Source organism: Pezoporus occidentalis, unplaced genomic scaffold, assembly GCF_034315485.1.
Source record: "Pezoporus occidentalis ecotype Australia unplaced genomic scaffold, CSIRO_AGI_Poc_V1 ctg52, whole genome shotgun sequence".
Taxonomy (NCBI): domain Eukaryota; kingdom Metazoa; phylum Chordata; class Aves; order Psittaciformes; family Psittacidae; genus Pezoporus; species Pezoporus occidentalis.
Genome location: NW_026915858.1, coordinates 2,632,793 through 2,658,735, shown reverse-complemented (window position 1 = coordinate 2,658,735; position 25,943 = coordinate 2,632,793). Strand labels below are relative to the sequence as shown.

At 36.5% G+C, this 25,943-nt stretch overlaps 1 protein-coding gene across 6 annotated transcripts in view; it reads left to right on the top strand.

Moving 5' to 3' along the window:
* The window catches only part of RYR2 (ryanodine receptor 2), a 382,151-nt gene extending 376,303 nt beyond the window's left edge, over window positions 1-5,848 (top strand). For all 6 annotated transcript variants that reach the window (XM_062637382.1, XM_062637380.1, XM_062637379.1 and 3 more), the window contains 3 exons: window positions 1,058-1,158; window positions 2,582-2,633; window positions 4,349-5,848. In XM_062637382.1, coding sequence (XP_062493366.1) covers window positions 1,058-1,158; window positions 2,582-2,633; window positions 4,349-4,444 — 249 coding nt within the window. In that variant the 3' untranslated portion in view covers window positions 4,445-5,848. The remainder of the gene's footprint in view (window positions 1-1,057; window positions 1,159-2,581; window positions 2,634-4,348) is intronic.
* Window positions 5,849-25,943: the final 20,095 nt, after the last annotated feature.

The window sequence follows — 25,943 nt, the reverse complement described above, 5'->3', positions numbered from 1 at the left end:
AAAATATAAGAACTTACATAAGCAGTTCTGTTAGTACCCAGTGACATTCCTTTCAGACAATTTTATGAAGAGGAAACTCTGCTAGCATCCAGGTTTTGAATGGCATTTACCACTCTGTGCTGCCTCCTATGAAAGAGGTATGCTGTGCTTTGACAGGTGCTAGGTGCTATCTTGTATGTGTTTTTGCATGGGACATAAACAAAGGTGTCTAAACTGATACTCTAATCTAAGTATATTTTGGATTTGTTTTCCCATTCCTAGTATGGATTTTTTAAATACCTCCAGATCAAATGTGGCCAGTTTCTTGCTGTCATTTGTAAGTTAACAAAAAATCACACAAAAAGACTAACACCTTTTTTCTCATGACTTTTTAAAGTTTAGACTAATCCCTGTATCTTCATTTTTATAAACAAGAAAAATCTTTGTACATTTCTGTATATTATAATGAATTACATGCTTGTGGCTACTTAAGTCTTTTGGATCTTCAGGCTACAGTGTCAACACTGTCATGTTACACTTCATCTCAGATCTCAGTTTCTTTGTTCAGGTGACTTATGTTCTTTTAATCTAAGTCTGAAAGTATCCCGTACTTGGTAGTTTTCTATGCTGTTGTTTAAACATGCCTACAACACCTAGGGAAAGTGTTGCAAACCTACTATGTTTTGTAATCTGAACTTTAAGCACAGTCAGTTTCAGCTGAACGAGCACAGCAGGCATTGAGGTAAATATTGCTGGATGTTACAGTGACTGCTACTTACAGTGTTAAAGGGAAAAAAAAAATCAAAATGAGCTTTGACCATTGTATGCCATTCTTTCTCCTGATAATTGATCACTTACAGCTGGCAAAGAAGCTATTCTGATGGCAGTTAAACTTTTATTCAAGTGTTTTGTCTGAGGTACATAGTCCCAATCATTAAAGGAAAAGCTTTTTTGTTCAGCACATATTACACTTAATGCACTGCTATTTTCAAGAAACTTGTTACGTTTTTATTGGTCTTTTCTCAAAGGGGGACAGGGTTATATATAGTGTTGAAGTGCTCTATATTCTTTCTTCTAGACAAAGTGCTTTATCTGTGGAATAGGAAATGACTACTTTGACACAGTGCCCCATGGCTTCGAAACACACACACTACAGGAGCACAACTTGGCCAATTACTTGTGAGTACAGTAAAAATGAACTCCTCACTAAGTCATGACCCCTGCACTCTGAAAGTACCTGATTAGCTCTTTTGCATAAGTAATAATACTGTTTGGCTTTAATGTTCACTCATGCTGTCTGAATATATCATTCTGGGGGGATAGGAATGAGGATTGAACAAACTTTGTTACCTTGTTTCCAGCTTGGTTGTGACACACCAGGTTTGTGTGAGCTAGATGGAAACCAGGAACTTAGTATGTTACTGTGGAGCTATAAAAGTGAATGTGTTGTGTAAGGTGCAGGGCAACAGTATGACCTGGCCTAGAGACAGATGGAGAGAATAATGCACAAGCAAAGGAGTAAGATAAAAGAGGGAAAGCTTACATTGGACAAAATATTGTGAGTGGAGTGTTGAGTCTGACAAAGAAAACCTGGGACACTGAACTCAGTCTTTTTAAATCTGGAAATAAAGCCACTTATCAGGTCCACAATCAGTGTATCATACTGTTTCTCTCCCGTCAAATACGTTTGAAAAGCCAGTGACAAAGTGTACTTTTATAATAGTGCTGTCAGCCTGAAGCAGTGGATGCATTTTGACGTTTATGTTTATGAACTAGCACTGTATGTGCACAAAAGGTGTCCCTGCCCACAGCAGGGGGTTGGAACTAGATGATCTTAAGGTCCTTTCCAACCCTAACGATTCTATGATTCTATGATTCTATGAATGTAAAGTCAAACATTCCTAAAGAGAACTTCCACCTGAAAAACAGGTTGTACAAACAAAATACATTGAAAACACCATCATGTGGGATTTTGTTCCTGCTTACAAAGCACAGCACAATTAACATACAATAACGTTCTATGTGCATACCTTAAGGAAATGTTTTTTGACATTTTTGTTCATATTTATGTTTATATTTTTACATATATTTTGAAAGAATGTCTATTATGAGTGAAATTTTGAAATCATCACCTAGTGTCTGTTACCTCAAAACCCTAAGACCAGGGTCTTGTTGATCTGCTCAGGTTGATCCTGAGTTATATACACTAGTAAAATATCTCCAGCCTATAATTTCAATAAGAGAAATCTCTTAATCAAAGCTCCAGTGACTGTTCTCTGTCTGCTTCCAAGTTAGTGCTTCTGGGCAAGAAAATGTCTTATTACAATTTTAAATTCAAAAGTTTAAGTAAATCTTCTTTTAAACTCTGCTGCAATTTACTGTAAATCAAACTGAATCTTTCACATTTTAGCATACTATTCATTGAACAGTGATTGAATGTCAAGAGTGTCAGGAAAGTATATTTAATATCTGAGAATATTATCATAAATAGAACTCTGGAACTTGTAAGTTCATGAACAGGATTATCACCATACATCCGAAAAATATCCATCCCTCTGTGGGTTGCCTAATGTATTCATAATTACTGTTTCTTTGCTTGTAGGTTTTTTCTCATGTATCTTATTAACAAAGATGAAACAGAGCATACAGGACAGGTAGGTTGATAAATTCTATGAATGTAAACAGGTTTTAAATAAGACTGTATTAGGAATATTCTAATTAATAGCTCCCTATATGGTACGTAACTTACTTCTCATTCTTCTAAACAATTCTTAGGACTTTGGTTGCTTCATATTAGTTTGAATATCAATTCTGTAGTGCTTTCTGTTCCTATTTTGTTATCTGACCTTTTATTCCTAAATCGTTACTTTCACAAAATATAAATACAGACAATACAGAACATTTAAGCATCTTATGAAAGCAGCACTCATAATTTCTTCCTGTTGATTCTTTTTTAATAGTCTTTGTCCTTTACTGTTATTGATATATAATCTTCTTTGTCTATGTTCATGGATAACTCCACATGAAAGAGCTTGTGTATACATTTAAAATGAAACCCGTGGCAGAAACCTGGAGATTTCTTCTTTGCTATTGTTCTGTCAAACTTCTACTGATTCCTTCAACTTCCTTAAAGCGTACTTAGCCAGTAAAAAAAAAAAAGTTTCAAATTTACAGACTACTGTTTTTTTTTCTAGTAGAAGTTTTGCAACTGACTAAGCAAATATTCCTATGTTGCAGATCAGAAAAAAGAAACCTTAAGAGCATCATATATGTAGCCCTACAGATTTGGGTCAGAGGGATGATTTGCTATAAATCAATGTTGCTTACTCTTTCTGAACTCTGATGTGTGTACTGGGAAATTACAGTCATCTTCTTCATATAAATCTTCTCAGCCTTGTCCAGTATCAGATTTTATGTATTTGCTTTGCTGGTTTTGAACATCCATTTGTCATTTGAGAATTTCATACTAACTGAGATATTTTTAAAAAAAGTCTTTTTTATTTGCTTTTTTTTTAACATTGGCCTACAGTCCTATGTTCACTGAAGCCAGATTTCTACTAAGTGTTCAGGTTTGAGACTGTTACCTGATAATTTGAAAACTGAGAGTAATTTATGCTATGTAATTTCTAGGGACAAAGCTTAGTGGTGGACTTGGCAGTGTTAGGTTTATGGTTGGACTCAATGGTGTTACAGGTCTTTTCTAAGCTAGATGAGTCTATGATGCTATAACTTGTATAACACATGTCCTTTCAACTATGGAATTTGTATGATAAAAAGCATTTAAGTGGTGTGATAAAAATGGAAATAAATTAATATATCTTTTACCATTCTCTGGTCTGCTAGAGACAGAGCCCTTACCTGAACAAATCATAATAAAATAAAAAAACCAAACAAACAAAACAAAAAAACAAAAAACAAACCCCAAAAGCCACCGCTAATTCAGAAAAATACTGCTCTTCTAAGAAATGCTTTTAAAGGCCATTTTAGTTTATGTAATGTATAGTCATGTTTTGAAATGACCAACGCAAAAATTCAGTCAAATTTCTGTGACAGAAAATATTCTACTTACCCTGGTATTTGTCTCATGACCAGCTTTGATTGAGCTTTTCAGTGCTCCTCGGTGTGCAATAGGAATGATCTACCTAGTTCTTTTCTATGTGTTTCTTCAGTGCTTTTTTTCTAGGTAACAAATATCAAGAAACTACTCTAATGAATCAAAATTGTTAATGTGAATTTGTAGGATGATATACAACAACCTGATATGCAGGGAATCAAAAAAGTGAAGCAGTATATAAATAAAAGGGAAAAAGTCACGGTTGGTGCTTGTTTATTGAATCAAGTTATATTATTTAAATTGGTTTTCTTTCAGGAATCCTATGTATGGAAAATGTACCAAGAACGCTGCTGGGAATTTTTTCCTGCTGGTGATTGCTTCCGTAAACAATACGAAGACCAGCTCAACTAAGCTGAGATGAGGATTTCCAGATGAAAATTTGTCCATGTATTTCCCAGCTCCTTTGGGAATGTCTAACAGATTTCTTAAATCCCCAAAGCTGTGTGCTTTTTGGAGCACCAAAGCTCTGTTTTTAATGATCCAACTGCGCTTTTATTTTCTTGTGTATTTGCTTTGAGAACATTGGATTAAAGAACAATGAAAAATAACAGCAACTCTGGAAAACAAACCAACCACTTGCACACACAAAAGATATCCCTATACATAACATGCACGCGTAGGAAGAGACTTGACAGCTTATTTCTGAAACTGCCAGATGATGCCCTTGTCGATAAGATCACACATGGGGTGACACGGTAGCAACACTCATTAAACCTGTTTATTTCATCATCCTGGAAGGAACTATATGTAGTTCACAGAGCACTGTAAAAGATTGTTGTGGACACTTAAGTTGTGGGGAAATAGTGCCTTACTATATGTGGGTTGAGCTATGCAGAAGATGAGTACATGATGACATCATATTTCTTTTTCTTTATGTCTTCCCTTTCTTCCAAGTTAATATTTATTTGTGGTTTTGGTGGGTTTGGGAGGAAGGGATTTGATTGTGCACATATTTTTAATAAGACTGGAGTGTCTCAGGACAAGATTGAGTTATTCTCATCAAGTTTGTTTCACATTTACCCTCCTCTTTAGCTTTTGCTCTTATTTTGGTAATGCTCTGATACAACACTGCAACTTTATGAAATCTTTGTTTGAAAACAAGATGACTGCAAAAAACACTTTAACAAGAAATGTTTCATTGCATGTTTATTATGCAAGTTTAAAACAATCAAAAAAAACAACTTTCAGAAGCAAGTTGATCAACATGAAAAAAACATTCACAATAATTATATCCATAGTAATAAAGTGTTGTGGGCTTTCTTGTACATCTGGAACAAATGTCATCAGCCAACAATGTATATGTTATGAATTTGACAGTATTGATTTCTTTTTCTTTCTTTCATTTCTGCCACCTGTGATTGATTAGTGGAATTGAAGATTTTCTTGTTAAATTATTTTTTAAAAGCAAAGCAATATCCATTCAGGGACTCCATCAGTTGCATCATGAAATACCAATGATGTGTACATCACTCCATTTTGAGTCCTTTTCAATTGTAATGCCAGTCTTTGCAAATAAAAAGAGAGATTCAGAATGGAAACAAGCTGGTTTGGGTAGCATTTAAGGTCTTTGTTATGGAGTCTTTTTATTAATCCCTGATTTAATTACACCCATTTCAAAACAGGATTAATCTGCAGTTTCTTAATGAAAGCTTTTGGTTCTGTATTTTTTCTCCTGGACTTTTTGCTGTTCTGCTCCTCCACCTTGTTTCTTTACAGTCCACAGGTTTTTCATAAAATAAATTGGCTGTATCAATACTCAGGTGTAACTAAAGAAATAATTCTTTAAAAGTACTAATTTCATATTCTTAAAAGCCATACTTTCAGTTCAGGTACTTTGAAATTGGGATCCTGATGAAGATCCTGGTAAAATTCTCAAATTCTACAATATTTTAGGCCAGAGGCTGGGCAGGCTAGTGATGGTGGGAGGGGCAGGTACAGCAGCTACAAGCTGAATTCTGGTTTTAAATTACCCTCACCCAGTTTGGAGTATTTTTTCCAGCTTTGTTTCCTCCATTTTGGGTAAAACTCTGTAAAACACTTTTAATCAGCCTTTCTGGGATTTATATATCAAATTCAGAAATGGAAGGTTGCAATGATGTTCCTTTTTTGGGTGTACGGCGTGAGAGTAGTTGTTTGACACACAGGCACACACTCTCTTTTGGTTTTGTACATTTTATTAAGAAATATGTAGTTAATTATTTCAATATTTCAAGATCCTTTAGTCTGGAAAACAAATTCTAATGTACTTTGTAGGCAAATACCAGGATAAAAGTGACATGGTTTTTAACCTCAACTTGCATATCGCAAAGCTTCTGTGGCATCCTTGCTGTTGAATCCAGTATGCTATTTAACAAATATATGCAAAGCCACACTTAAACACTAGTCTTTCAGGAAGAGATCTACTGATTATATAGTGATGCAGAAACTTCCTTTTTAAGTATGGAAAAACATCTTAATTTATTAAATTAATTACAGCTTCATAAAAGTAAATTCTTACAGCTAGAAATTGGTTCATGAGAATTTGCAATGTTAGTGTTCACTGCTGGAAAAAGGAGGGGGACTGCATTTGGCAGACCTTCAGAGCCTGGTTCGTGCTGTCTCCTCTGCTGTATACTTTTTGTGGGACCCTGAAATTTGGCATTTTCTGTTTTCTTCAGTGCACAAAGCTGGCCATTGAGAGTCTTCTTCTTAACACTTCTAATTCAAGAAAAGAAACTCTATTTTAAATTGAAAATAAAAGTACATGTTATAGGAGACAGGTTTATTTTAAAAGTATGCAGTTTTCTGTGACTCATACTGTTTTTGACGCTAATGTGCACTTTTAACAGGGTAGTATTATACTACATGATAAAGACTGTGGTGGCCAAGTTAATAATGTTTAGTTTGTTTTAGACTTAGAAAAAGTTGCAGCAAATCTGTATATTTTACTAAAAATTACTGACTTTTTCTGTGACAAATGCAACTTCTAGAATTTCTGTGTTATAAAAGCCAGTAAAACAAGCAATCTGATCATATGAACACAGCCAACCAATACACAGAATTCACTGCTTTAACAGTTGTATCAAAAGAAATCGACATTGACATATGTGTCATATTCCAAAATATACAAGAGCACGTAATAATAACATGAGAACTGCAGGTTTAAATCCAGGAATCCAAGTACATGGTATATAAGGTTATACTTACACACATTTGGATGTGCTAATATTTTTTTCAGCTGTTAGCTGACTTTACTGATTGTGGCTGTAAAGCTAATTAGCAGGAACTCTTAGCCTTTATTGAAGATAGCAGAGAGAATTGTTGCCATTTACCTCTGACTGCCAGGAGAAGTGAGAAGAGCTCTAAAACTGATGAACCTTGTCCATACATGATAATTTCAGCAAAGTAACAAAGAAATGAGTAATGGAAAAACAATGTAAGATGGAAGAGTAGTTGAGGTGTGATTCATCTGTGGAAGTTGTTTACCGTTCATATATTGTTCCACTTTGAATTGAGTTACTTGGCATTTGTTACATCTTCTTTCAATACCGTGTTCTTATGCCTTTCCTTTTCCTAAAACTTTTACGTCTGTGTTTTTTACTGATAACAACTGTAGTAAATAGAAGACTAAAAAAGAATGTTGCAGGATCCTTGGCCTGTGCATTACTTCATCTTGGCCTTAATCCCTTCATCTTGGCCACTAATATGCTATTTTAAGTTGTTGAGAATTTTAATTTGTAGTATCTTCCTGCTGTTACAGGACTCTTACTAATGAATAATAGCTTTTCGCTTATAGATTGCATTAGTGTTTCTATAACTCCTTTGATAACTTCCTTACCATCTTCAGAGGCACTGGATAATTCCACTTACTTACACAATCTGCTGTAAAATATTCATAGGATGTAATATTTTCCAGGTTTAATTCATTTTCTAATGTAGAGTGTGCATTAATTTTTTTATTCATTAACTAAAAGAAATATAACTGTGGTATCCAAAACGCTCTGGATACCTAGTGTCAAAGGGTAAGGCCTCTGTCAAAGGATAAGGCCTCTTGTCACAGAGAGCATGGGTGGGTATGTTCTTTGATTAAATCTGTCTAATATTTATGCTCATAAATGTAGCTACTTCAGTCTCTCTTCTTAAGTCACAGCAACTTTTATTTGTATAATCATTTGCTTCTTTTTCAGCTTTTCTACAGCCATGCTAAACTGTCCTGGGTTCTGAATTACCGGCTGGACTTAAACCACAACATAAACCGTAAAGGCTTGGTTGCAAATAGAGTTTCAAGTTCTATCATCTTACATTCACTTACTCAAGATTTGCAAGATATTTAAGCCCAAATATCTATTGATAAGTGAGGAAGTGAGGTTTTTTTGCAGCTCCTCATCTGGTGTTGTTTTCGGATTTTTGATTGGTGTGTTTTGTTTGTTTTTGGTTTTGTGGTTTTTTTTTTTGTTTTCCAGATTAGGGTTTTCTCTTCGCAATTATCTTCTTGTTTGTTTGGATACTCATTTAGGCAAAAGGATGTGTCTCTCTTAGGTGATGGACAACAGTTGTTATTAGCAGCCTAACTGCATCATTCTGCAGTGCCAGTGGAGGTCAACAGTTCAGGCAATTTTTGATATTAACAGCTTGATTTTGTAATAACATAGCCATTGGCTGATCTGCAGTTACAAAGTTTGACCTATGCAATTTAGTGCTGAATGGAAGATCTGAGCTAAAGTTCTCCTGAAAAAAATTCTGAAAATTCGGAACTATAAAGGGAAAAAGTTCAAAAATCCACAATTACAACAAACTGTCACATTCCTTTCTTGCTCAGCAATTACTCTGCCAGTTTTGTGATACTTGCAGCTCCGTCTTCTGCAACAAATGGTGGCAGAAGGTGGAATTCAGCAACGTGCGTGGATTTTTTTACTTTTAGCACGTGATACTTATGTCAGTAGACCTGAAGGTTTCATAAAGAAAAGGCTGCAGTATGAAAGTAATTTGGATTGACTGGGTAAAGCTGCTGAGAACTTACTTCAGTGTGTTACAGTTAAGTATGCATTGTAATCAAAGGTGGATAATTTGATTTTTGAGTGTTTATAAAATATTACTATTATAAAATAGATAGTGAAGTTAGCTAATATCCAGGAATATCCAGCTTCTTAAGGAGCTCCTATGAAATGGACACCCTGTAGCTTATGAAGACATCACAGTTGGTTTGCTTCCTGCAGTTTAAGGTATGGAAAAATAAAATGAAAAAGCTTGACATTATTTTCAATCTTGTGAAAGCTATTAGTGAATAAAGCATGATGCGAGCAAAATGGAAGAAGTAAAGGTTCATGAACTGTTACGTTTCTTTGGAGATTAAGAAATTGCAGTAATTGTGAAGAAAGTGTTATTCTCAGCTTTGTGACATACTGTGCCCATTGTGTGTGCAGATCAGCAGGAAGGTAGCAGAATGGAAGACATCTGGCTCAAACGGTGGCATCCAGTGAGGCTGCTGTTCCATCCTGTGGTAGTTTGCCCAAGCTAGGCTAAGTGCATCCAGTTCTGAAGGAGTCCCTTCCTCATCTACTTCAGTGTCAGGGAAAGGACGACAACTGACCATCTGTGCTTTCTCAGCACATTATTGGCTTGGTCGTCTGACAGCAGACTGCATACTGCTATAACTGTTGATACACAGACACTTGCAGATGCTTCTTCATAAGAATAAATTAATTAGGTAGCTGATCAGTGATGACAAGAAGGCATGTCCTTTTATCATGTGGTCCATCCTAATGGAAGGAAAGAAGTATATCCACTCACTACGAAATAAACTAGTATGACTGGACCATATAGCCCACAGTTATTTTTGGCTCTGTCCAAAGAAGATTAAATTTCAGGCACTGAGTAAAATATTGTGAACATTTTATGTATCTACAATCTGTATTAGAACAAGTGGCCTCATAGATGTGATGTAACTGCTGAGCTGTTTTTAAGTGCTTCAAAATGTTACCCTAATGTGCAATAAACCAAGTTGTTGCTATTGAATGTTAATATGCTTTTAAACCAAAAACTCAGTATATTTTGTAGCTATTAAAAAAGATTATTATCCTTGATGCTCATCTACATGCCCTACTTTAAGCTGATTTAGGTGATAAGTAAAATTATTGTCTTTCTATGCAGCACAGTGTTTTAAAAATTAGTGGTTTATAGTATTCTGTGCACATCTGGAAACCATCCAGTGTTTAAATAGATGTGGCACAATGTAGTGAGCTTGGGACAGGAAATACAGACACTGAATTTCTTCACTGTTATTTTATGCTTAGAAAAGTGCCAAATTAATAATCATTTAAATGTAAGAATGGAGGATAAATCCATCATCCCAGATTTTGACTGTCCCAGGCTCAGCCTTCGTTATTCTTGACTGTAATGAGGCACGTTTGCTTTCTATTTGACCAGACTTTTGTCCTATAAGAAGAGGTTAATATCACATACTTTGCAGTACTTGGAAGTGATTGTATAAAACCCCAGAATCATCCTGAATTATTTCAGAGAAAAATGTGATCCAGTTTTCTGAACTGTTAGCCTTTTGCAATATAGAGAAGCCTATTTCATCTTTAAATTTTGCTTCTACGAATTATTTCAGATTCAGTTGCAGGCTGTTATCATCTGGAATGTCCAGATGATTATCATTCTTTTTATCTTTTTCCAAATCTTTACCTGTCTGGATGACCCTTAACATCTAAATAGTATGCAAATATAGGATAGTTAGAGACTTCCCAGTACTGGGTGCTTATGGCAGCCTCCAAAGTATATAATTTATGGTCTATAAAAACGTTGCTTTTATATGGTTCATTATATTTTTCATCATAAATGTTTTTGTAAGGAATCCTTGTACAGTCTAGAATTGCAGTAGCCTCTTATCATCAGACTAAAAAAAATCAAGGCAATTAACATGCAAGTCTAATAAGCACATTTCAACCAGATCATTTTTATGTAGGTTATGAATTCCTTGCTTCAGGAATCCAGCAGAGTTAAAAAAAAAACAAACAACCCAAAAATCCAGGCTGGTTAAAATTAGCTTCTGAGGGACTAATCTGGATAATACTGCTCAAAATGTGCTTCTGCCTTGGAGAAATGTTATAAAGTAATTCACATTAAGCTTTCCTCCTATTGCTTGCTGCTTAATTTGTCAACTGGGGCAATGTAAGCTACTGAAACTAGAACTATGAAAGGAACTTCCTGTACAAGGCTGGTTTTATAGTTAACATTTTGCATATAAGATCAAATCTTGAGCTATAGTCCAGTTATCTAGCTTGCAGATTAACCATGCGTGTTAAAATATCCATGCTGGCATTGTTTTGACCAACTTGGACCTTGAACAAGCGGACAAATTTACTTGTGCTTGTGGTCTTACCACTGTAGACTGATGAAACTCTTATGTCCCTGAGCCCTAATCACACTATGTGATCATTCTTTTTGGCTTTGCACACTTGCACACTCATTGTATCTTTCTGTGGATCAGTTTTCATTCCCAGGATTTGGATTATTTTTATTACCCAAGATCTGTTTCCTTACTATACATAAATAGTTATATGCTCCAGAAACACAAGACTATAGCCAATGGGGCCTAAGTGATGCATAAGTCGGTCAATGCTGTGGATACTTTAGCAGTCAGTGTTTTTTGGTTTGGGCACTCATGAAAAATTTAAGTGCCCCAAGTACTGAAACAAGGATTAGATGGAAGGTACTGCCAGGACCTGTGATGGTCAGTAAGCACAGAGAAAGAAAATGCCTGCAAACATTGAAACTGTTGAAGATGAGGTGACTCGTGTTACCTTGACCTGTGGTGTCCTTCCTTATGGTGCTAGGAGGAGGAGGAGAGCATCTGGGGTGTGGGATACTCTGAAACTTCCCTAACACAACTGGAAACAAATGCATTTAACACTGCTCACTTTCCATTGCCAAGGGATGCGTTTCCTCAGATTTGCTGAAGCAAAATTTCAGGACGAGGGGGCAAGGGGAAGATTTTGTGCCACTTTTTGGTGTTGTAAAGGCATGACTGAAAACATCCTATTTTCACGTTCTATTTTCTGTTATTCATTCCAGTTCAGGACTTGTGAATTAGTGGAATTTTAGACATTTATAGATTTATAGTGTAAATATATATGTTTCTTTTAAAGTCATTTAAAGAAAGCTGGATGAATTAATGTGTTGTGGAACAGAACCGTTCTCTGGTAGATTTAAAGGCATGTAATATCTCTTAATCATAGTGCAGCCATTTTAATGATTTTCCATAGCAATTTCTCCTTTTGGCTGTGTTTATTCAACCTCATTTTAATTGGTCTGAGTACTCCATTTATGATATCTTACATTTTATTGATTCCTTGGAGTGTTATCTTTTCAAGAAGTGAAAATGCTACTACAGTGGCATTATCATTTGTCACGTTTCATAGCAACTTGGAATTCCTTTTCATTAAAAATGCTTCAGTTTTCCTTCTAAAGCCAAGTTAATAGATAACAATTTAGAAAAGACTGATTTGTACATCTAGTTTCTCTGGCTGTTCTGCAATTTTAAAAAATAGAAAGTTAGAGTAGTATTCTAAACTGGTGCTAATTCAGAGACTGGTTTGTTGCAACAAGCGATCATGAATTATGAGTGTTCACATTATAAGAATAGATTGTCTTGGGAGGCAGTCTAAGCATTCATGGGGTCACAGAAGTAAGTAGATGAATTCATTAAAATAAGATCCACAAACTAATCATAATCAATCAATGAAAGATGACCAGTAATTATGATCAAAACTTTTTCTGGGAAAAGGGAATTACTTAGAAAATGTATATTTAATGACTTAGGCAATTAGATGTTTTCTACAGAAGCATGGAAAAGCAGTCAAACCTGAAAGCTCATTTATAAAATAGTAAAGTTTCTGAAATGTAATTGTTGCCTTAAGGAAAAATATTCCAGATACAGGGTTTGTATTACACTTCCTTAGAATGGGTATTTTAAGTGGAACAGGGAGCAACTTCTAGCTAAATGGGACTTGCAAAATGAAACTAGAATACAATGAGAAGATGGTTGTGTTGCCACAATCTTCAAAATGTCAGAATTTGGTAGAGGGCAGATACATCTCTGAGCACTGTTTCTGTGCATGAATACATTCTAGCATGCCTTCTTGTGGCTGAAGTAATTCAAAGGCGGGATAGTAACTGGCCTGAAATGCTGAGAAATACTAACCCTCTTTCACATACTTGACTGTGTGCAACCACCAGGCTTGCAACAAAGACCTACTGGTGGGGAAGTAGAGACATAAGCATGACCTTTTTAGCTTTCCTGGCTTTTAGCAGACACAGGTAGAACACAAATATTAGAGGGATTTACCCACTGGGAACTCTGGTGGCTTTGTAACCAAAATGATGCCCCAAAATAATTGAACAAGTGCAGCCAGACTGTTAAGAGTTCTGGAAGAAAGCTGAAAAAAATTAAGGCTCCCATACATCTTACAGACTTTTGGACAGCCCTCTAGCTTTTAAAATAGTAAGAAGTATGAGAAGGCATCTTTAGTTTCTGAAAGGACAATGGTTGGTTTCTCTATTGATCTGGTGAATGCTTCCTACCAAAACCTTCCTTCTTTACATTATATTGCAAGATGATAGAATAATACAAATGTCACCTGGCATCTCTGAGTCATAAGGATAATGAAAAAATAAATAATTTGTGTATATAAAATTTGAAAGTGGATATTTGATAGTAACCTCAGTCCTTTTAATAGCATAATTATTGCTTCAGGAATGAGATAAAAACAATAAGGAATGGAAATAACAGTAAAATCACCAGATAATTGATATTTCTATTAAAAGAAAAAAAATATAACAGGTTACGTTGGTTCCTGCATTTCCATCATGTCCATGTGAGGTCAGTGCTGGTTAATACTACGGCAGACTGAGAGCAAAGCGTAGTAGTGTTTTTTAAAAAACAGTAGAGTTTAACCTCCAAAAGCATGATCTAGACAGTACAGCATTTAAGACAATGTATTTTTCAAAATATTAAAACTGGGGAAATGCGTTGATTCAAGGCATTGCCACGGGATGTTGGAGATTACCTGTCTCTTTCTCCTATGCACTCTTCATAAATGTGTCATTTTTTTCCCTCGGTCATATCTGGTGCATTTGGCTTGCAGAATGTCCAATTCCCAGAGCAAGGTGAGTGCCCAGCTGAATCTTAACATCTCTTCAGGCTGAGACCCAGGTGTGCACTGGTATCCGTGGACAATAAGCAAAGGCCCTTGGGTACAGTCTGCTGGGGCCCCTGATGTGTAGGTGTTGCACACCTGAGATGAACGTGACATGTTAAATGAGGAACACCTGGGCACACTCTACCAGAATGTGGCACAGTTATTCACTTTTAGGTTTTCCTCCATCATTTCAGAAAGAAATTAATTTAAAAAACAATTGTAGACTCTTGCAAGTTGCACAAGTTGACAGTCAGCATTGATGGTATTATTACTTTTTACCTCCCAAGTGCTTTACAGGCAAAGCAGATTTTATGCTTCCACATTTGTTGAAGAAAAGAGCTCTTTGGTGAAAAATGGTAAGCATGTCACAGAATTCAGAAATTACTAACCAAAGATGTCGTCAAAGGTAAATGCAGGTGCATTGGTTTGCCCTTTCCTTGTGTGGTTGCCATTAGATTTATCAGTGCAGTACTGCGTACACCAACTAACTTATTGAATAGCAGATCTTACTCTGAAAATGTGAAGGAGTGCAGAACTGAATTAATTTCAGAGTCCTGGTTTGGCTTATATGCCAGCTGTCTGTCTCAGAACAGACAGTAACAAACCCTAATTTTTTAGTTTGAAGGATGAGAGAGTAAAATGCAACCTGATGATACGCCACTAAATATGAACAAGCTTTTCAGCACTGTTCTAAAATCCCCCTTCTTCCTCTTATGTAATACAGATGACTGTAGGAGAAAAAAATGTGAATTAATAACAAGATAGGGAAGAGAGATATGAAATTAAAATATGAGGGTTATAGGAAAAAAAAATAAGAAAAAGCAGAAACATTGAAGATAATGACCAGAGAAGAAAACATAAATGGACCAGAGAAATTCCTCTCTGCTGCCTCCCAGAATACTATGGCCCCAGTTTACTGATGCCCAGAAGCTCCTGGTCAGGTTGTTTTCTACTTGGGCAGAGTTAATGATAAGAGCTTGCCTGTGTGTTTTCTGTATACCTAGTACTGGTTTCAGCTGTTGGCATTCTTGTGCAGAATCTCTTGATCAACCAGTTTTACTTGCTGCTCTTGACTAATTTTAGTGCTGACTACTCACAAGGTCGTTTGTGCTTCTGATCTTTGAGGACAGAATGAAAGTACACAGTAAAGTGTTCAGCTGTGTTACATGACAATGCTATTATAGCTATCTTAGTAATTTTAAAGTAATGTACTTACAAATTCCGCGTGGATCATTCTGCAAAGGCAGGTCTTGTGCTGCAGGCCAGAAAATGCATGCTACCTAAAGCATGATGGGAGAAGGCAGCATTAATCTAAATATGTATGCAACTATTCCAATGTACGTCTGTTGTCTGAGTGGCTACACAATACTCAACTTTCTCTCTGTTCTTTGACTAGAAGCAATTTCCCAGTGTTTACAAGCTCTGCAATGTTTCTGATTTTTTTTTCATCTTTACTGACTCTCAGTGTGTGAAAAATGCTGTATTTAGTGAAAAAACCTCTTGACTGTTGAAAGGCCAAAACGGTTTCTATTCAGATCTACCTACCTTTTCTTGAAAATCCATAGCAAATTTCTATGAACTTGCTTCAAATGCTTCCTTTTCCCATTGTTTTTTATTGTTTTAGGTGCTAACTCACTTCCGTTTTGTATGTTTTTGGTTGGTTAGTGGTTAACTTTTTTCTCTGAGGATTCCGCCAGTTGCAGGGCTGTTCAGCTCTCTTTTGGAATCATGAACTTCAAACTTTTTCACCTAAAAGTTTGTAGTTTTTTTTTTCCTCTTATTTCTGTATTTATTTTTTTTTTGCATTTCTGTTAAATTTTTGATTATTTGATAATCTCTAAAGTCCTTCTGATTATTATTTTTTTCTAACAAAAACTTTAGAATAATATAATACCACTTCAATATAATGTCTATCAGGCATGAAGGAAAAGAATGCAATTAAAAATAGATAATCCAATGCAATTCCTAATTCTTTGTTTCCTTCAGCAACCACTAAAGTTAAAAGGTAGAGCTTCAACAAAAACATGTCTGAGTAGGGTATATTGTTCCTGTGCTGTAAATGTCAACTGTGTATAGGGTTATTTATCCAACATTTTCACTTAAAGTTTCAGAATTGGGGCTTTACATTTCATATGCTATGCTTATCAAGTGTTTTAAGATATCCTTGAACACTGTATCTATTTTATACATTCACCGTAGTTGCCTCCTGTAATTGCTTGTTTTGGTTCAAGCAGAACTGCAGGTACGTAAACCTTCTGTAGTGAGGGAGGTCAGTGACAGCTTTAGAGGAGAACATGTAAGACAGAGTGGCCTTGGGAATTTGTATGATTACTCTGACTACAGTCCTTGAGAACAAGGAATTCCTGCTGATGTTGAATTCTCTTTCATTCATGTATTTTTAAAAGCAATAGAGAACATAAATCCAATATTTTGTCAAATTTCAGTATAGACTCCTATATCTTACACAATTGTGCATAATAAATTTTCAGAAGCCTCTCAGAAACTCGTCTGATCTGAAGGTATCAGATTACACAGAAAGAGACTTTGACCTATTTATTCCAATACTTGATCAGCCTTAATCATAGAAATGAAAACCTTTTTGATAATGTTACTTCATCACGTATAGCATTTTTTTTTCTGTGCTTATCTAAAGCACTTTTTCATACCCTATTTTTCATGCCCACAAAGATATTTATTCTCTATTGAGTCATGTCTCAATTTTGTTTTGGTAGTCTAAGCACACTGAGTTCTTTACATCTTTCTGTGTCAGATGATTTCTTCTGACCTTGTTAACTATGTGTTTTGAAAAGCACATTTTTTTCAACCATGGACAGCAGAATAATTCGTTGTAAAAGCGTTGTGGTCTATCTCTGTCTAATATCATATGCACAGAGAATTAGGTGGTCACCCATATGACTTATTTGTCCTGATAGGGTTTGTTTAAACCCTTTTAATGAAGCATCATGCTGAAACCATGCAAATATTTGCTTGAACAGTATAACATTTTCCAAACCGACCGCTTTCCAGAATAAAGTGAGATTGTATTCCTTACTCATGAATCTGTGACTTAAAACTATTCAGAATGACCAAATAGTCAGAATCCCAAACCCTTTATGACTCTCCTGTCTCATTACTGTCCTGCTCTCATCATGCAAGAGTTATTGAGCTGTATGGTTTTTGCATTGATAGCAATATTTAAATTAATTTCCAGTAAAAGTACTGCTGCGGAACAAATGCTGATTCCTGTGGAATACCTCACAGAAGCTTTCACTTCTGGGTCTTTTAAAATGTTGCAGAAAATGTTTTAGGTCAATTTATGGAAGGAAAATAATAATTCGTGCTCTCTCTTTATTAAAGTGATCAGTCTTTTAGAGATCTTAAAAACCTTTGGATGTTACCATTCAGTCCAGCAGCTCCTCACCTTGCCTATTCAACTATTCTGAGACCTTTAGGCACCACAATCCTGCCCATTGGCCGCTCCATTTCCCATCCTAACAGCCGTAAGAATCCGTGTAAATCCACATTTATTTTCTTCTCCCTTTGTTCTTGTTCTCCCTACCCCTTTTTTGGGGGAGGGGGAGGAGGGACGTGTGGTGAGGGAAATGGATGATGGTTCCTGTACCTTTGGAGGACATTGTTATAATGATTTCTAGACGTTTTGAACCCTAGGAACTTCATTAGCATTGAAAGGGCGCTTCACTTAGCATAAGTTGACTTTCCTCAAAGGGACTGATTACATATTTTCAAAATTATATTATGAATAGGAGCCATACTTCACCTCTTTTGATGACACCTTCTCTTCAAAGGATCTGATCTTTCCATTGACATCTGTTATTGTCCCCTTCTGCGCTCCTTTTACAATGTTTAGGGGGCCCAGAGGAAAAGACATTTTAGCTGACATTTGGAAGGCAGGTTTTTTTTACTTGTTTAATTTCTTTCCTGGTTTTGTATGCCCCATCATTCTTGTTTCCATTCCAAATTTTCCTGCATATTTAGCTGTACTGATATTTTGACTGATATTTTGTGGCACCAGATGTATTCCCTCTTGAAGTGTGGCAGCCACAGCAGCCTGTTCAGGAAAGGCAGTACTGTCTGTGGGATAAAGCACATGGCCAAGTGCCAGGCTGTCTCACTAGTAGAGCATGCAATTTGTAATGTCCATGTGTAAGTTACAACATCTCTTAAATTTCCTCTGTTGTGGAGCATAGCAGGAAGACAGAGGGGTCAACATCTGCAGCACCCTGTTCAGGCCTGCAGAGATGCCATCAATATCCTTGCCAGCAGCGTTCCCTCCTCCATACTCTGTCCTTACTCTTCTCCTCAAATAATACTTATTTACTCTTCGCAGCATAAAGCTTCCTCAGCAGGTTGGAATGAGAGTAGCCCTTGTCCCTGCTTCTCTTCAGAATGGTTTATGGTTAACCTCAGAATAGTGCTGTGGGAGGCATGACAGGGAAGATATCCTTGGTAAATGGCCAGGGGTAAACCAGGTCCAACCACTTTGGGATTGTTTCAGTAGGACCAACCTACTCTTGGATTTCAGAATGAAGAGCTTCAATTCCTTGTGACAAAAGAAAATTAAAGATGTGAATTTTAACTAGAGGGAGTTTACCCTTGTAATCTCCCTCATATGAGATTACTATGTAACTACATTAAAACAAAAAATGCTTATGGGAAGAGATTTTTTGTAGTAATTAAAAAAATTATATGAGGATAAAAGTGAGCATAGTTGGTGTGAATATTTATACTCTCAGTCACCGACTGAAATAAATATGTCAAACAAAACACTCTTGAGCTACATATTAGAAAGCTAAAGTACTCTCCTAATGGCCTGTATGCTTTGTCATTTCAAACAGTAAGTTATATGGTGTCTCACTTATTGTCCCCACTTTTATCTGTTTCTTCAGTTGTTACTAAATGTAGTAATACCTGAAGTTTCTTGTTTACAACACTGACAAGTCAATGTCGTTGACAAAGTTAGTTTTTAAAGACCCAAAAGTGAAGTGATAATAGGTTTTTTTGAAAATCTGCTAATTAAAACAAATCAGTAAAATATCTAATAAAGTTGAAAAGTGTGCACAGGAAAAGGAAATGGAATGATGAACATCAGAGTTCCCTCTCAGACTGTTGATCCCAGAATGTTAATATGTGAACCCATGCAATTAAGTATCCACCAACCTGATTAGTGTGAAGTGACGTCTTTATCATCCTGACAGAAACATTGTGTTGACCCAGCTTGAAAATGAGACTGTTTTTAGTGAATGTGCAGGAAACCTTGTCATAGGTTTGGAGTAAATCTCTGCAGTGGCTGTTCTAGGTCTACTACCTATGCGAAGAGCCTACTTTGGTCTTGTTTAAATAAGTATCTGTAGATACATAGTAATGTGTAAATAAATAGTTGATAGAGTGCAGATGGAAATGAAATTGTTTTTCTGTGGGTCTGGCTGAAGTACATTAATGAAGTGACTGCAAATGTTGGCTGTGACCATTCCTTCCCTAAGAATCTAGTTCTTCAGCTTAGTTGATTGCCCATCTTGGATTTCAGTTGATCCATAACTCCAAAATCAGTACCAAAATCAGCACATTGTTTTTGAATTTTTGGTGTGTTTTCTTGAATTTCAGATCATGTAGGCAGTTGTAGAAAAAAATCACTAGAAGATTTTGAGGTAGAAAACTTCAGGTTTCTCCTTAGAAATATTCAGATGAAAGAAATTTTCCTCAGCACTTCTCACATTTCTTATTATATAAAAAATGTGAATATCTACCAGAAAGTATTCTAATATTTTTATTACTAGGAAAATTATGTCATTAAAAGGCTCAGTTTAAGAAGTGTAAGAAGTAATACGTGGAGCATACAATCAATACACACTTTCTAAATCCTATGTTTATTGAACAGTTGCATTTTGCATCAGCAACAGTAACAGCTGAAGTCATATGCTAGTAATGCAAATAAGTTGTCTGTTTTCCTACTGCACTTGGAAATAATGAGTTGCAAAGTTCATTACTGAGAATATGTTGCAGTAATTATTCAGATTTTATCGCAGACAACTGGAAACAGAAAGCCCCCCAAAGAAAAAAAAAAACCAAAACCAGTTTTTCTTTATTTCTTAATTGCTGTTTCTGATTTCTTGAAAAAGTATGTCTTCTAAAAATCGCTACAAATATTATTTCCTTCCACAAACACCAAGATTTTTAAACATTTTTTGTTTGGCTGGTTTTGTTGTTGGTTTTTTTTTTTTCTTTTCCTCATTATTTTTATTATTCTTTATTGAAAATATATCATGGATTTATTTGTCATATTTTGGATCTTTCTGTCTTTGTTCAGTTCCTTTGCCGTACTGTGTTGTTCAATTATGTGCTAAGGTAACATATAGATTTTATTTGCAGATCCATAATTTGAAATTGTCATTTCTCACTCAGCATCTTTTGATATATGTGAAATAAGAGCTACTTTGGACCTGCAGTATTTAAGAGCTGACCAGAAGTTTCATGAGAGTATAATCTGTTGTAGGGACTCAGGGTTCATTTAAGAGACTCCTTAATAAATTGAAAAGTCAAATTTTATCTAACTACTGATAGCATTAATCTGAGTGAAAACTGTTCTTATTCTGGCTTCATTTGTAAGTACCATGCAGCAATGCCAATAGCCCCTAAAAGTATTCTATTGGATTTTGGGGGGCTATTTTACTGGACACTTTATACATACGGATAATGCACGGATAAAATGGATAAACAAGGAGTTAAAGACCAGTCAGTCTCACCTCTGTGCCTAGCAAAATCTTGGAGCAGATTCTCCTGGAAGGCATGCTAAGGCACAGAAACGTCAACAAGGTGCTTGGTGACAGCCAGCATGCCTTCACTAAGGGGAAATCCTGCCTGACCGATTTGGTGGCCGCCTACGGTGGGGCTACAGAACTGATGGACAAGGGTAGAGCAGTTGATGTCATTTACCTGGACTTGTGCTTGTGGACCTGGACTTGTCCCACATGACATCCTTGTCTCTAAATTGGAGAGACATCAATTTGATGGACGGACCACTCAGTGGATAAAGACCTGGCTGGATGGTCGCATGCAAAGTGTTGTGGTCAATGGCTCAATGTCCGGCTGGAGAGCAGTAACGAGTGGTGTCCCTCAGGGATCGGTGCTGGGACCGGTCTTGTTTAACGTCTTTGTTGGTGACATGGACAGTGGGATTGAGTGCGCCCTCAGCAAGTTTGCTGATGACACCAAGCTGTGTGGTTCGGTTGATACGCTGGAGGGAAGGAATGCCATCCAGAGGGACCTTGACACGCTTGTGAGGTGGGCTGATGCCAACCTCATGAAGTTTAACCATGCCAAGTGCAAGGTCCTACACCTGGGTCGGAGCAATCCCAGGCACAGCTACAGGTTGGGCAGAGAAGAAATTCAGAGCAGCCCTGTGGAGGAGGACTTGGGGGTGTTGGTTGATGGGAAAATGAACATGAGCCGGCTTCAGTGTGCGCTTGCAGCCCAGAAAGCCAACTGTATCCTGGGCTGCATCAAAAGGAGCGTGACCAGCAGGACAAAGGAGGTCATCCTGAACTTGTACTTTGCTCTTGTGAGACCTCACCTGGAGTATTGTGTGCAGTTCTGATGTCCTCAACATAAAAAGGACGTGGAACTGTTAGAATAAGTCTCACAAGGATGATCAGGGGACTGGAGCACCTCCCGTATGAAGACAGGCTGAGAAAGTTGTGGCTGTTCAGCCTGGAGAAGAGAAGGCTGCGTGGAGACCTCATAGCAGCCTTCCAGTATCTGAAGGGGGGCTATAAGGATGCTGGGGAGGGACTCTTCATTAGGGACTGTAGTGATAGGACAAGGGGTAATGGGTTAAAACTTAAACAGGGGAAGTTTAGATTGGATGTAAGGAGGAAGGTCTTTACTGTAAGGGTGGTGAGGCACTGGTATGGGTTGCCCGGGGAGGTTGTGAATGCTCCATCCCTGGCAGTGTTCAAGGCCAGGTTGGACAGAGCCTTGGTTTAGTGTGAGGTGTCCCTGCCCATGGCAGGGGTGTTGGAACTAGATGATCTTAAGGTCCTTTCCAACCCGAACTATTCTATGATTCTATGATTCTATATCTTTTCTATGAACTTGGGCTACCAACTTTAAATGTTGCTTGTTTAACTTCTGTTATTTTTCTTTGTGTTAGAAATGTGGTATCCATCTCCTGACCTCTTGACATGAATAGTTCACTGTAATTTAAATTCAGCATATCATAGCCATATGATGTTTTCAGTGCAGATTCAGAAACTATTTTTAAATCTTTTAAACCTGATTCTAAGGGTCATCCAGAGCTTGAAGCAGAGCAATTTTAGTAACATATTGGTTCTTAAAACCAAAAAAACTGTAATAGTTAAAGAGCTTAGGCCTAACATTGGTTAATGGTTCTGACAAATCTGCTTGATTAAAGATGCCTAGAGAAGATTAATGACTGCAGTAAGTATACGACCTTATGGCATCTCATAAAATTGTTCTCTGAAATATTTAATGTAGACTCAATAAACAGTAATTATTTCTTCCTACCATATGGTTGATACCAGGTATGTGAGGGTGGAACCCACTTGAAATACTTTTCACATAGCTGAATAAAAACATTAATTACTTATATCATGAAACATAAGCAGTGATTGCTCCTAATAAATATATTTGCTTTCAATGGTAAAAGAGAAATGTTAAGAATTTTTATTTCCATAGAGTTTTTGGGTTTGTTTTTTTTTGTGAGAATATCAAAGCATTTGAAAGATGGGTAATTATTATTCAAGTTTCAAGCTAATTAGTATGAGAAATAGAGAAAGTAAGCACCAGAATTTAAAAGTTATATTTGTATATTAAAGGTGATAGACAAAAGCATGTGAAAGATGTTGATTTTCCTAAAGTGTACCGTAAGATTTTGGGTGCTTATTCCTCTGGGCCTCCACAGATTTAACTGGGAGTTGATCAGAACCTAACTCAGAACATGTTAACAGAACAGTAACTCAGGTATTTCAGAATCTTCTGGAAGCAGATTACTATATAGCGCACCAAAGCCAAGAGTCTGAGCCCTGGGAATCAACTGAATTTTTCTAAAGTTATTAATTCTTCTGATTGAAAGTAGCATTTTGGATTTCTTGAATTTTGGTCATTAGCTGAAGTTATAGGAACCAGGTGGTCACTGTAGGCTTCCTTTAGATTATCTGGTCTGTCCTCTGGAGAAAGGCTATTTTTCTCTGGTTTTGGTTTTATGGTCACTTCAGTCCATATAGTTCTCTATGAATTCCTTGTACTTTCAGAACAGGTTTTTAACTCAGTAGAAAATAATAGTTCAAAGCAGGGGAAAAAAAATTACAGGAAATACAATAAGTTATTTTATTATACCTTATTGTGTGGGTGCAGTAATGGCATGTTTTGAGTCAATAGCACAATAATAAAATAATAAAGCTCAAATAATGCTCATTTTCTTATGTTACTCTGTCTTAAAATGCTCTTGTGTGGTTTGTGTCCCCTGTGCTTTACTTACACGAACTTGCAAAAAGGTGAATGTTTGTCAAATCATATTAACATCTGTCAAATTTATTTATCCTCGTCTTTTCAACCAGAAGCTTGTTTTCTTCATCTTGTTATTGTTTTCTTTCCTCTATGAAAGTGTGTCAGGTTCCTCCTGTAATAAAATGGGTCAACAAATAATTTAAAGTGCGAGTTTGACAAAGTGCCCTTTAGATGAATGTGCTTTCAGTGAGTTTATAAATATAAATATAGCAGTAGAGTTCAAGTTTTGTGGTCAGAGATAATATATCATGGGTTAATACTAACCGAAGACAAATTGGATCCCACTGCTTAATTCAGCAGGAGCTGAGTCAGTCTGCATGTGTTACTCATTTATTGTCCTTAAACAGAGATGGATCCAATGAGAGTAGCTGATTATATGCAGGTATTTCAAAATACTTTTTCTCAACATGTGAAGTTTGTATCCTGTTATTTCAGCTTTACGAATCAAATGTACTCATTTTATCAGAGTCCTGGACAAACTTGTTCCTGTTGCTGTTACATGAAAATTGGAAATTAATTTATTGCAAAACCTAATCTTACAATAGTCGTTTCTCACTGGGAACCAGATAGACAAAGTGAGCTATCTTGCGAGTCCTGCTTGCTTCTGTACCAGCTATGGTTTCAGTAAGATGAGTCTACTCTCATTCTGCGTGGCTGAGGTAGAGGGGAGGACACATAGCAGAGACAGAGTTCAAGGCAGGTCAGATAGGAGAAGCCGTGGCATTGTTCAACAGCCTGCCCAAGGACTTTTCCTCTCACAGGGGAATAACCTTCCATCTGTAACCAATTTACTCCAGCTCAGTGAGAAATGGTTACTCATAATACTAATCCCAAACCTATTTGTCACTTCAATTTCACATAATCATCAATCTGAAATTTTAAATGTCTTTTAAGTAGCCTTTGTCTTGTTCTGCACTTCAGGAAATCATAAAGCCCGATAACTGGATTATCAACCAAGAAATTAACATCCATGAAAATATTCACTGAAAGCATAACAACTTTTTAACAGCAAGAGAAGAGACTTGGTTAAGGTGTCTGTTATTAGAGCCTTGTTTAATAAGTAGTTATTTACTCATTTATACAGACACATGGATCCTACAATGATGGATATAGTGTGGGAACTTGGACAGAAAATAACTTTAATAGCAACATGAGAAACTGAAAAATGTTGCAAATGAAATGTTTTGAAAGATGCAAGAAGAGATGTTCAAATGAGAAGTGCGATACCTGCTGTGCTCCTTGAGATATGCATATTTATTTACTTCAGCACATTTTTGCATCTACTTTTTTCAAGTGCTGTGTTACTCAATTTTGTGTGTCAGTAATTAGAGAGATGTAGCGGACAGTTCATTAGCCTCATTAGGCAAGGCAGCTGCAGCCAGGATAATAGTGAATGAATGACTCACACAGGCAAACCAAAAGATGGGCAGCATTGTTCCACTGCCTTCATTACACTTTTTGGTTGCTTGTGGTGGGTGCTAAAACTAATACTTGGTTGGGAATTGCTCTTGTTAGCAGAGATAGCTGTTTGCCTTTTCCTTTTTCATTTCCTAACAAGTCTTCTGCTTAGTCATGGTCTAAAAGCTGAGGGTGACAGAAAGCAATAGATCACATTCCAGGTGCCTCCTACTGCCAGCCGCACAGGCCTCATAATAAAACTCCTGTTAGAATGTAAATCAATTTATAAACTAACAGCTCCTCTCTATAAATTCCCTATTGGCTCTATAATCATATTTATTAATCTGCCCAATCCTGGCTTAGTTTGGTTGAGGAGTGTAGCCACTGGTAAAATAAGGATACAAATGCGTATTCCTTTTTCTCAAGCTGTCTTGCTTAAATGGACCAAAAAAGAAATATGTACATTGTCTTCTACTTGTATATTTTGCAGTAGCTTCTGACAGACATGCATTTGCTTACAACAACCAGATGAGAGAAGTACAGGCTGTGGAAGGTATGGTTCAGTCTGTATGCAGCTTTGTATTACTTCTGTGAGATTGAGATAACGTTTTACTGGTAAATGTACCTTCCAAGATTACTCCTAGATAGAAGTAACCATAACTGTCTTCAGCCTGTACCTGAGAAACTATGGTGCAAGGTGCCAGAGTGATTTTTCCAACCTCATGCAA